Source organism: Narcine bancroftii, chromosome 2 (genome assembly GCF_036971445.1).
Source record: "Narcine bancroftii isolate sNarBan1 chromosome 2, sNarBan1.hap1, whole genome shotgun sequence".
In the NCBI taxonomy this organism is placed as follows: Eukaryota; Metazoa; Chordata; class Chondrichthyes; order Torpediniformes; family Narcinidae; genus Narcine; species Narcine bancroftii.
Window position 1 is genome coordinate 301,110,596 of NC_091470.1, and position 13,435 is coordinate 301,124,030.

General features: G+C 39.5%; 1 protein-coding gene across 2 annotated transcripts in view; it reads left to right on the forward strand.

Moving 5' to 3' along the window:
• Window positions 1-7,575, forward strand: part of rb1cc1 (RB1-inducible coiled-coil 1) — a 168,746-nt gene extending 161,171 nt beyond the window's left edge. The window contains exons 22-23 of one of the 2 annotated variants that reach the window (XM_069921504.1): window positions 1,025-1,089; window positions 6,620-7,575. In XM_069921504.1, coding sequence (XP_069777605.1) covers window positions 1,025-1,089; window positions 6,620-6,697 — 143 coding nt within the window. In that variant the 3' untranslated portion in view covers window positions 6,698-7,575. Of the gene's footprint in view, window positions 1-1,018; window positions 1,090-6,619 lie in introns of both variants that reach the window. The other variant, XM_069921503.1, reaches the window with a different exon arrangement.
• Window positions 7,576-13,435: the final 5,860 nt, after the last annotated feature.

The following is a 13,435-nucleotide window of genomic DNA, read 5'->3' on the forward strand; positions in this document are numbered from 1 at the left end:
TCAAGTTATCAAAATACCTCAGCAATTCTTCATATGACAATGTTAGAATATTTGAAGTACTCCACAATTACACCTATAATTTTTGAATCTTCCTGTAAATTATTTTGTAAAAAATTGCATTAATTCCTATTATTTGGCCTATTAGTATTTTTTTTTTAAATCCTCTGTGGCACCTTAATTCAAGCCAAATAAGATCTGACTTTAATCCTTAAATTAACAAATTACTGTAAAATCCCTAGTATCCGGCATCTACGGGGATTGTTCATGCTGAACATGCAAATTTTCCAGTTGCCTGAGAAACTAATTCAATGCTTAACTAATATCCCTGCATTAAGAATTAACAGTTTAAAAGACAGAAGGCAGTGCAAAATATAAAGTAATTTGGAAAATAAAATCAGTATTGTCGTCCTTAATTATGCAAAGTTCACTTTAATCAGGTAATTCCCATAATTTGCAAAATTTAAATTGGAACCATTGGTGCATGGTTCTGTAACAACATGGTGCTAACCCTGCCTCCATCATGATTATTCCTCCTTTCCCAAATTTACAGATAAATCTATAATAATATACTTAATACTCAACAAGATAAATGCTGTTGCTAGGCAGGGATAGGGAGACACTTTGGGAGTCGCTTCAGTGGCGAGTCGGCCAGCTCTTCATCCTGAGCACCACCATTTTATTCAAAATCAATTTTATTCAAATTTATTCAAACAGCTGCTGCAGGCAAGGGCATAACCAGGGCACTCCGCTGGCTGAATGTTTGCTCCCACCTTCAGCAAGGGGTTGTGTGATGCTTCGGAGAACATTCACTTTTACAATTTTAAGCTTTATATAATTTTTTAATATATTATTTATTTTAATTGTGTTTATTAATTTATTTTGCTGGTTGGGATCTGGGAAACTTGGAAGTTACTTTTCATTCTCCAATCATACTTTTTGCTATAATACATGTTTTTAAATCTTCTGTAACTGCCTTCCATGTTACTGATTTTGTTGGTGAAGAAAATTTCTCTGTTAGTTCCAGGTTCTTCTAGGAGACCATGGGTACTTGGAAAAGTAATGGAAAAAGAATATTGTCAGGCTAAGAAGGTAAGAATTTTCAATTATTAAATCTGTGAAGATCTGACCTATCATAAGAAATGAACAGCATAATAAGTGCAGCTCAAAAGCTTCCAGTTTTCCATTACTGTTAAGCAGGTGTTCATAGCCTAGTGAAACTCAAAGTCCACTGATTTAGAGTGCCTGTTATCTGTTGTGTAGGTTTAGCAAGACGATAACAATTTAAAAATAATTTTGCTGAAATTATGTAAATCTGAATGTCGTGCCGATGTTATTCCACTTTATAGAAGAATATTTTGACAAGAATCTTCTCTTTGGCTTGGCTTCGCGGACGAAGATTTATGGAGGGGGTAAATGTCCACGTCAGCTGCAGGCTCGTTTGTGGCTGACAAGTCCGATGCGAGACAGGCAGACACGGTTGCAGCAGTTGCAGGGGAAAATTGGTTGTTTGGGGTTCGATGTTGGGTTTTTCCTCCTTTATCTTTTGTCAGTGAGGTGGGTTCTCCGGTCTTCTTCAAAGGAGGTTGCTGCCCGCCGAACTGTGAGGCGCCAAGATGCACGGTTTGAGGCGATATCAACCCATTGGCGGTGGTCAATGTGGCAGGCACCAAGAGATTTCTTTAGGCAGTCCTTGTATCTCTTCTTTGGTGCACCTCTGTCACGGTGGCCAGTGGAGAACTCGCTATATAACACGATCTTGGGGAGGCGATGGTCCTCCATTCTGGAGACGTGACCTACCCAGCGCAGTTGGATCTTCAGCAGCGTGGATTCGATGCTGTCGGCCTCTGCCATCTCGAGTACTTCGATGTTAGGGATGAAGTCGCTCCAATGAATGTTGAGGATGGAGCGGAGACAACGCTGGTGGAAGCGTTCTAGGAGCCTTAGGTGATGCCGGTAGAGGACCCATGATTCGAAGCCGAACAGGAGTGTGGGTATGACAACGGCTCTGTAAACGCTTAACTTTGTGAGGTTTTTCAGTTGGTTGTTTTTTCCAGACTCTTTTGTGTAGTGTTCCAAAGGCGCTATTTGCCTTGGCGAGTCTGTTGTCTATCTCGTTGTCGATCCTTGCATCCGATGAAATGGTGCAGCCGAGATAGGTAAACTGGTTGACCGTTTTGAGTTTTGGGTGCCCGATGGAGATGTGGGGGGGCTGGTAGTCATGGTGGGGAGCTGGCTGATGGAGGACCTCAGTTTTCTTCAGGCTGACTTCCAGGCCAAACATTTTGGCAGTTTCCGCAAAACAGGACGTCAAGCGCTGAAGAGCTGGCTCTGAATGGGCAACTAAAGCGGCATCGTCTGCAAAGAGTAGTTCATAGACAAGTTGCTGTTGTGTCTTGGTGTGAGCTTGCAGGCGCCTCAGATTGAAGAGACTGCCATCCGTGCGGTACCGTATGTAAACAGCGTCTTCATTGTTGAGGTCTTTCATGGCTTGTTTCAGATCATGCTGAAGAAGATTGAAAAGAGGGTTGGTGTAAGAACGCAGGCTTGCTTCACGCCATTATTAATGGAGAAGGGTTCAGAGAGCTCATTGCTGCATCTGACCCGACCTTGTTGGTTTTCGTGCAGTTGGATAACCATGTTGAGGAACTTTGGGGGGCATCCGATGCGCTCTAGTATTTGCCAAAGCTGTTTCCTGCTCACGGTGTCAAAGGCTTTGGTGAGGTCAACAAAGGTGATGTAGAGTCCTTTGTTTTGTTCTCTGCACTTTTCTTGGAGCTGTCTGAGGGCAAAGACCATGTCAGTAGTTCCTCTGTTTGCGCGAAAGCCGCACTGTGATTCTGGGAGAACATTCTCGGCGACACTAGGTATTATTCTATTTAGGAGAATCCTAGCGAAGATTATGCCTGCAATGGAGAGCAGCGTGATTCCCCTGTAGTTTGAGCAGTCTGATTTCTCGCCTTTGTTTTTGTACAGGGTGATGATGATGGCATCACGAAGGTCCTGAGGCAGTTTTCCTTGGTCCCAACAAAGCTTGAAAAACTCATGCAGTTTGACATGCAGAGTTTTGCCGCCAGCCTTCCAGGCCTCTGGGGGGGATTCCATCCATACCTGCTGCTTTGCCACTTTTCAGTTGTTCAATTGCCTTGTATGTCTCTTCCCGGGTGAGGACCTCATCCAGCTCTAGCCTTGGGGGCTGTTGAGGGAGCTGGAGCAGGGCGGAATCTTGGACTGAGTGGTTGGCACTGAAAAGAGATTGGAAGTGTTCTGACCATCGGTTGAGGATAGAGATCTTGTCGCTGAGGAGGACTTTTCCATCTGAGCTGCGCAGCGGGCTTTGTACTTGGGGTGAGGGGCCGTACACAGCCTTTAGAACCTCGTAAAAACCCCTGAAGTTGCCAATGTCTGCGCTGAGCTGGGTTCGTTTGGCGAGGCTAGTCCACCACTCATTTTGGATCTCCCGGAGTTTGCGCTGAAGATGGCTGCATGCGCGACGGAAGGCTTGTTTTTCTCTCTGGCCAGGACGGCTTTGTAAGGTGAGCCTGGTGGGCAGCTCGCTTCTTTGCCAGCAGCTCCTGGATTTCCTGGCTGTTTTCGTCGAACCAGTCCTTGTTTTTCCTGGAGGAGAAGCCCAGTACCTCTTCAGTGGATTGCAGTATGGTAGTCTTCAGCTGATCCCAGAGGGTTTCAGGGGACGAGTCCGTGAGGCGGATTGCATCCTCTAGCTTTTCTTTGAGGTTTGCCTGGAAGTTTCCTCTCACTTCGTCTGACTGCAGGTTTATGGGAATATTGGTTAACCTAATTGCCACCAAGAATCATATTAGGTCAGATGACTAAAATCCTGAGTACCTCTCCTCTCTTTGACCAAGATAGAAATTGTGAAGGGAATATAGAACTTTGGAAATTTGATTTGGGGAAAAAAAACAGCAAGGCTTTCAGTAATGTAGGTGAGGTCTGCACCATATTCTAGACTCCGGTTTGACAATTTAAAGCAATATAAATTGTTAACTTGGTATTAAAGTCTGAGTTTGCTTGGCTTGAGTTGCAGCAGAGGTTTTAAAAATACTAATAGGCCAAATAGGAATTAATGTAATTTTTTTTACAAAATAATTCAAACAGAGCCTACTGAAAGTGATTAGATTTGAGAGGTACAAGGGCATAGAGCCATTTGGAAGATTCAGAATTTGAAAATCAAGCATCTGCTTAACCAGTATTCTTTATTGAGACAAAGGGGTAAAACTTAATTGTGAGAAATGGTTTGGCCATAATGAAATTTGGAATTGCTTCAGATTTACTAAGGGTGCAACAAAGGAGATTGACCAGGTGGATCAAAATGTTTCCCTACTTTATGGCCTGGATTCCATACTCCAAGCCTTATATCAGATCCCTATATGTCATTCACCACTGTTACGAGCCCAAAGGACCCCAAAACCCAGCAGCAATAGACAATCACCATGATAAATGGGTACTTAAACTAAAATTGCTTTTAATTATTTTTAAACATGAAAAACAAATCAAACTTTAACTTAACTCTTTTTATGAACTTACTTAACCTAATTTAACCCTCTTCTAATTCTAAGCGCACATGTGTATAATGTGTGTTAAGTTTAGAAAAGTCCTTTGGTTCACAGTCCAATCTCACTTCTCGTTCTTCCAAGTTCACTGGTTTCAGGCCGGGCTTTGGTGCTCGAAAGGTAAATGGTTACTGCTCAGGAAGGTTCTTGTAGGTTTTGTAGAGAGAGATCTGTGGTTCCAGGATTTCCACAACTGAGGTACCACCATTAATCACCTCAATGTATTGCTTATGAAACTTGTCCCATCAGGGTTCTCCAGGTAATAATCCTTTTCTTTCAGGTTACCACAAAGTTCCTTTCTGTTCTACTTATTCCAAGAGAAACATTTGATAGCCAGTACTTCCAGCCATCCGCCACTCTGGAGCTTCTGTTTCAGTTCCAACAGGCTTCTCCTGGCTGACACTGTTCAGTCTCCTCCTCTGTCTGGGACACTCAGACTCTCAAACTGCCAGAAAGCTCATGTGACTCTCTCTTCCAAAAAAAAACACCTGACCTTCTCCAGCAAACAACAGAAGTCAGTCATCTGTTGTTTTTAGGTCAACAAGAATCCATTAGTGACCTTTCTGTGATCACTCCAAAACTCTGCAAAGAGCTATCAATAGACATCATGTCTCCTGCTTGTTGCTTTAAAGACGATAGTTCATTCATTCTACAAGTCAATTCAATTAACACCTATTTGTGAAATCTTCATAGGCATTCTTCATAATTTCTGCAAAGTCACTGTAGATATGAATTCTTAATTATTTCAAAATAAGATGTTTTAAAGAGTGTATATGTATGTAACCTACTCTACTTTTCCCAATTTATCTCCCAAAAATATTTCTATATATTCTGTCACACCACAAAATTCTATTCATGTCTGTTCTTATTCACCTTCAGTAATGTATATCCAACACCTAGGCCTGATGCAGAAGGTACACTAGCTTTGCAATATTTCTGCTCCAATTATATTTTTAGATGTTGTTTTCATCCACTCTCCCTGCCATGGACAGATCAAGTCATTCTGACCACCATGAATTATCACTTCTATTTGGTATTACAGGTTATTCAGAATATATAGTTTATTACTGTTTTAATATTGTAGAGTATAATCTCGTTGATCTTTACAAATCTATAGAAAGGATGTAAAAAAAAGTTTTGTTGCAGACAATGAGTTGCATGTGTTTAAAGACAAATAATTCTGCATTCAAATTAGAAAAAATATATAGACACCTCTATTCTTGAAAGCATATGTTAATTATTTTGATTAAATAACTAGATTCTGATTTTATTAAGTGATTTTTCTCATTTATTAGCAGAATAAATGTATTTTATTCATGATGATTGAATCGAAATAGATCATGTATTATTTTAGAATACAATACATGTCCGTGTTTAAGACAACCCTAGAATTTCCACTTAAATGTAGGTTTTGAGCTATACTCATTGTAGAAGACTTTCCCAAGTTTTGCACTTAGCGCTGAAACTTTACTGTCTATATCTGCTACATGCTTCTCTAGAATCAGGCAGTTGCACTGCCTCCTCTCATTGCACACTTATTCCTGGGTACAAGGGATATATTGTGATTGGCCTGAGAGGCGATGTAAACAAAACACACCCCGAGACCCTGGTTGATTGTTTACTGTTTGCAAATGATGACTATTAGCTTTGTTTGCTGTGCTGTAATTTTAAGGTATGCTGGACAGATTTGTAATACATTTTCATTGTTTTAATATAACATTACTATTAATCCAGCTTGCCAAATGCAAATTTCAGTAGAAAAATATTTAGTGGTAGGACCGCAGACATTGTGCCAGTGTTGTATGCTGTTCTCCTTCACCATGGGGACCACTCCAAACCACAGAATTTTGTTTGGATTTTATACTTGGTGTGTAAGATAACCCCTGGTTTTGGGGTGACATTTTTAGATTCAATTACCGTCTTATATGCTGACATTTTTAGTCATTTATTTTGCATTCGTATCCCTGTATGTGAGAGAGATCAAATTAAAAAAGTGTTAATGTGTGCATTTATAACATTGCATTGTTTCTATTTTAATTGTATTTCAGGCTCAGAACCGATTTAAGGTCCCATTGGGAACAAAATTCTACAGAGTGAAAGCAGTGCCCTGGAACAAGAAAGTATAACAGTTATAAAATAAATTGTTGATAGCTCATCCTTTCTGATGTGATTCCTTTTTGTGATGTTATGCACTCTTGATTAACTTGTATTTGGAAAATTCATACAACTGGAAACTTGCTACTCCCCATTTAGTGTGTACTGAATTCACTTCTGTCTAAATCATAAAATATATCTATTCTCATTCAATTAACTGCTTTTAATCTTGCACAGAAGACTTGGTAATGTAGATCCAATACTTTCTTTCCATTGAGCATGACTTGTACATGGTGACAAAACAACCCTCTTAAATGGTTGTTCATTTAAAAGAAACACCTGAATATTCAGATGTTTAAATATTTGTCGATATTATGAGCATATGTGACAACTTATTGCTATGAAACTAATTTATGAGGAAAACAACTTTACCATATGTATTTCATCATTTAAATATTTGTGTTCCTGGCATGCAATAGTCCCATGTAAAGTTTGGATCTTAATTTTACTTCCACTAATTTTCACTCTTGCTGTTAATCTGCCTTATGTGCTGAAGTTACTTAGAAATGTAGAGATCTAGCCCTATATAGTAATGAATTGTGCAATGGATGAATAAGACTGAAATTTACACCAGTTGCTCGAATTGCATTTGTGCAAAAGTGCACCATCAATTGTTAATTGTGTATACATTAGAAGGGAGGATCTGTTAGCAAATAACATGATATTAAAGCTTCCCAGTGACTTAAAGCTGGAATAAATTTAATATATTGTTTCATCTTGGTGACAATTGTTCCATTCAGTTTTAAGGTTTATTTCTCTTGTACATTAACCATTGTAAAACCTTTGAGTATAAACATTACTGTATTGTAAAAGAAATTCAGAATTTTCAAATAAACATTTAAACCTGTAGTATGCATCTTACAATATTGAAAATTCCAGGCTACAGTAACAGAATAGTATTACTAATTTTTAGTGTACAAATACATGAGGATAAACATTGATTTTTGCAAAATACAGTAGTTTCAAAATTATTCATTAGTTAAAAATGCTGTGGAATATTAAGGTTGTGAGGTAACTATTAGAATTTGGACTTCATTGTTAAAATATTTTAAATGCTAAGGTAAAATGTGTCAAAAACAGTTTGTCATTTTATGTTGACATTACATGGTTGAGGAATGCAATGCACCCTGACTATAGATGTTTCAACAATGAATTGTTTAAATGTTCTTTTGACTGGTAAGTAAGCAGTTGGGTTAAAGCTTGGTACTAATTGAACAGCAGAACAGAGAAGAAAATGTTTTAATCTTTAAAACAGTTTAATCCTATTGTGAAGCACTGGTTCTAAGGGAACTAATAATTAGCAAAAAATTTTTTTAATAAAGGACCAGAATTGTGAGAATTGTTCTTCAAATCGTCTTTAATAGGAATTGACTATAATCCCTAATCTTTAGCTCGGACTATGAATTTTTCATTCAGTTCTTTGGAAAATGTTTCAGCAGTTGTCTAATGCTTTATTCAGACTGACTATTGAAAGTGATTTTTGGCATCTGCCAAAACACTCTGGGTCAAATTACAGTACCATTATTTATTTTTGGTAGATAATTCAGATAGCAATAATTGATTGGATGTTCATTTTCTAACATCAATTCTTGTATTCAAATTTGCATAACTCCATTTGTTGTTAATCTATGTTTGCTGCTTCTGCTGGGTGACTTTCTAGGTATTCCTGTGAGCTGCATGAATTGTTCTTGTGAGTCCAGAACTGCAGACACATTAGAAACGTTTGAGCTCACTCTCATTCAATAAGCTCATGGTTTGTTCTATCTATCAAATCCTCTTTTCTGCTCATTCCCGATACCTTTGGTTCAAAACTATATCATTGTCATCGTTAATTGTATATAAAGCAGTAACAGACATGGGAGATTCCAAAGGTTTGCAGTTTGTCACTTGAAAAAATTACTGATGTTCCCCCCCCTTACACCCCCGCCCTTACACCCGGTCCACATATGTGCAAACTCTTTGATTAATTACTACCTGAATCTTGTTTCAATGGTGTCACCTCTTATTTTTAAAGTTTTTGAGTTTTGTTCATTTTTATTGAATCACTAACCTTGAAGCAAAGATTCTTTAGAATCAGACCAAACAGGTAAGATCTTTACATAGTAATAAATAGTAGGTAGTGGAGATGGCAGCTAGGTCAGCGGAATGCTCCGATTGCAGGATGTGGGAAATCTGGGAGAGTGCAATTGTCCCTGATGACTTCACCTGCATACGGTGTATCCAACTGCAGCTCCTTACAGACAGTGTTAGGGAGCTGGAGCTGGATGAATTCTGGATCATTTGGGAGAACAGAGGTTGTCAGGAAACAGTCACGCCCAAAACCAAGAGGTGGGAAACTGGGTGAGGGAAGGGAAATAGGCAGTCAGTGCAAAGCCCTGCTGAGGCAGTTCCCTTCAACAATAAGAAAAATATTTTGGTTATTTTTGGACGGTGTGGGGAGGGGGTGGTGGGAAGATCTACCAGGCAAAAGTTGTAGTGATATGGTCTCTGGCACAGTCTAGTTAGGAAGAAAAGAGAGCTACAGTGATTGGGAATTCAATAGGTGAATAGGAGATTCTGTGAACAAGATCCTGACTATCAGATGATATGGTGCCTCAATTAGAGATTTCTCAGATCAAATCCACAGCAAACTGTTTAGATGTTTTAAATGGGATATGATAGGAGGTCAAGGGTTGGGGGGGTGGTGTGAGTAGTATTACTGGTCAGAGATAGCACAGCTGCAGAAAGGGAGGAGTGTCTACTGAGCCGGTGGAGATGAAAGTTAGAAATAGGGAGCAATCATGGTACTGGGAATAGTCTATAGGCCCCCCAAATAGCCCCCAGGATACTGAGGAACAGATAAGTAGGCAGATTTTGGAACAGTGCAGAAGTTACAGGGTTGCTGTTATGAGAGACTTCAACTTCCCAAATATTGACTGGTACCTCCTTACTGCAAGGAGAATAGATGGGGCATAAATTTTCAGGTGTGTCCAAGACATGGTATGTGCCCCAACCAATTAGTGGAGAGGCCATTCTGGTTCTAGTACTGGGCATTGAACTTGGTCAGGTAACAGACCTCTCAGTGGGGGAGCATTTTGGAAATGGTGATCACAACTCGCTGAGTTTTAACATAATTATAGACAAGGATAGAAACAGACAAAATGGTAGTGTAATTGTAGAAGAACTAATTATGGTAGGATGAGGCAGGAACTAGGGAGAGTAAATTGAGCACATGTTCTTGGGATTATTCACAGAAGTAATGTGGCGGATGTTTAGGGAGCACTTACACTGGATTCTAGATAGATTTGTCCCACTGTGATAAAATTAATGAGGCAGCATGTTAAAAAGGAAGTATACATTAGATTTAGTAAGCAAAAAAAAAAGGAAGGGCACATGAGAATTATACAGTCGCCAGGGAGGAACAAGATTGAAGGGGCATGAGAAGGCCATGGCAAGTAGGATCAAGGAGAACCCCAAGGCATTTCATGCATATGTAAAGAACAGAAGGATGTCAAGAGTGAAGGTGGGGCTGCTTAAGGATAAAGATGGCAACACGTACCTGGAGCTTGGGGAGATTCTAAACCAGTGGTTCCCAACCTTTTACTTTCCACTCACGTATCACTTTAAGTAATCCCTATGCCATTGGTGCTCTGTGATTAGTAAGGGATTGCTTATGGTGGAATGTGAATGGGAAGATAAGGTTGAGAATCACTGTCCTCGGCCCTTGACCCAATCATTACTGAAATATTTTGCTTTGCTTGAGAAAAATTGTCATTGCTGCATTTCCTTTGGAGTTATGAAACCGTGCACATAACGAGTCAATTAGGTACGATTAAAACAGTGGTTTTCAAACTTTTTCTTTCCACCCACATACCACCTTAAGCAATCCCTTACTAAACACAGAGCACCTTTGGCATAGGGATTACTTAACGTGGTATGTGAGTGGAAAGAAAAAGGTTGAGAATCATTGCTCCAAGTGAATACTTTTCTTCAGTATTCACCAGAGAAAAGAACCTTGGTCAATGTGAGATCAGAATAGAACAAGGTTATGTGCTGGACTATGTTGAGTTTGAGAAGAACTGCTGGATCTTAAAGCATTATGATTGATAATTATTGAGGCCGGATGAGGTGTATCCCAGGTTGCTGTGGGAAGGGAGAAAAGAGATAGCTGGGGTGTTGGTGATTATCTTTGCATCCTTGGCCATAGGGGAAGTGGCGAAGGATAGTAGAATGACAAGTGTAGCCTCCTTATTTAGAACAAGATAATAGGAAGAACCCTGGGGATTATAGACCAGTGTTTCTTGAGTCAGTGGTATGCAAACTATTGGAGAAGATTCTTAAGGACAGGATTTTGAGCATTTGCAAAAGTACAGTTTTCTCAGGGATAGCATGATTTTGTGAGGGGAAGGTCATGCCTCACGGGCCTAATTGAGTTTTTTTGAAGTAACGAAAGCAATTAATGAAGGGGGGAGGGTTGGTAGATGTGTATATGGATTTTAGAAATGTGTTTGCCAGAGTCCTCCATGAGAGGCTCATTCAGAAAGTCATAAGGCATTGTCCACAGGGATCTGTCTGGGACTTCAGCTCTGTGATTTTTATAATTGACCTATATGAAGACGTGGAAGAATGGGTCAGTAAGTTTTCGGATGATACGGAGAGTGGAGGAGTTTTGGGTAGTTTTGAAGGTTGTCGTAGATTACAAAAGGGTACCAACAGGATGCAGAGTTGAGTGGAAAAGTGGCAGATGGCGTTTAATCTGGCTAAGTGTGAGGTGATGTATTTTGGAAGTTCAAACCTAAAGTCTGAGTATAGCCTTAATGGACTCTTTACAGTGTGGAAGAACAGAAGGCCCTTGGGGTCCAAATCCATAGATCTCAAGATTTTCATGCAATGGGGGACGTTGTCTGTGCACCCAAGCGATTTCTAGATTTTGTCTTGATTGACACAAAGGCACTAAATCCAGACTCGCATAAGTATGTCGTCGCAAATTGGATGAGCACAGTTAGTGCATTTTCACAGTCTTGGAAACATGTCCATTGCCGAACACCAATATTGTTCCAAAGTTTTGCTTTCAAACTGCATTTCAAGAACACGATTTGTGTGCAGTTCATTAAGATCTTCCTTCAGCTCTTCATCATCCAACATATTATCCAAATTGAAGGAGTATGGATTTATTTTAAAAAAAAACTGAAATGTTATCTCGCACCCCCTGGAATGCTATCTCACATCCCTGGTTGGGAAACCCTGCTCAAGACCCATACCATCTGATTGATTTTAATTGCCTTCACAAATTACTATTCCATTTGGCTGCATTTTTTTCCCCACTTGTTGATTGCCTGCATCCTCAGTTCACTTTCTAATAGTTTTATTAACAAGCTTGGATATTTTTTTCTGAAAACCCAAGTGGTATACATAAGAAACAACCTTTAACAAATCCTCTAATCACCTATCATTGTTAACATATATCTATGTGTAAGAGGATGGTTTTGCTCTCCATGGTAACTTGTATTTTTCAAAATTATATTACTTGATCAAGTACTTTGAGTACAATCTGAAAAATTATCACTTTATAAATCTAATTAAATATTTACATGCTTTTAAAAGGCATATGTCACTCCACATTCGTTCTTTTCATATTTCTCCATCTATAATTGTTTTGGGACAAGATTATTCATCCTTATTTTCCGAGCTTTCTGACCCATCTCTCATCTTTCCGCATTGCCTGTCCTTTTGAAAGATAATGCAAAATGGAATACAAACAGACTGCAAGTGGTCAGCGACTTGCTGTCAAGGGACCCACAGAACTGGGATTCATGAGTTGCTGAAGGCAAGAAGGGCTCCCGAAGGGCATCTGGTGCTGAAGTCTTCTTGTTCATATCCGAGGGTTAGAACTTGAACTCGGGTTGCTGATGGATCAAACAGGAGTCTCTGTGGTTGCAGAGGCTGTGGGCGTGCTGGAGGTGAATCCATGGACACTAAGCATCTGAACGAACTAACTTTTGCTACTCTTATTTTCAGAGGTGCTGGGCAATACTAATTGTGACCCTTTGCCTAATAGCAAGAAGGAAATTTTGTGTATTGTTCTTAACAATAATGGTATCTTGAATGTTGAATTTAATTCTCAGCCTTTGCAACCATTTATCAAATGTAGTGGTGAGTGTAAAGATATAGATGGACACATCCCTTAGCTGATATTAACAAGTATTTCTTTTTTTTTAAACTTGTTCTAATCTGTATGCAGTTAAAATGTTACTTGATTTTGTAATTGATATTTATAAAAATTGCATCCTTAATATATTTGGACTTTTTGTGCGACACAATCCCAACTCATTACTTCAATGCTAAACTTAATGAATGCTCCTCCCCCAATTGTATCAACAACATCCATCAGGTCGTCTTTTGACAAACCTACCAAATTTTCACCTAAGCTCTGGGCATTGGCGCCTCCAACATTACATCAATCTCTTTTATTCTTAAGCCAGCAGATGACCAAAGAGCAGGTTATAAACTTGTGGAGAAGAGGTGAAGTTCACTCCCTAGTCCATGAGCTGAGGTGGAGACAGCGTTAAGTTCCTCAGGGTCAACCTCTCCAGTGGTCTGTCTTGGTCTGCCCACATTGATGTAATTGATTCAGTGCCACTATTTCCTCAGAATCCTGAGGAGATTTGGCAGGTTTCCAGTATTCCTTCCAACTTCCGCAACTGCTCAATTGAATAGTATGGGAGCTGCTC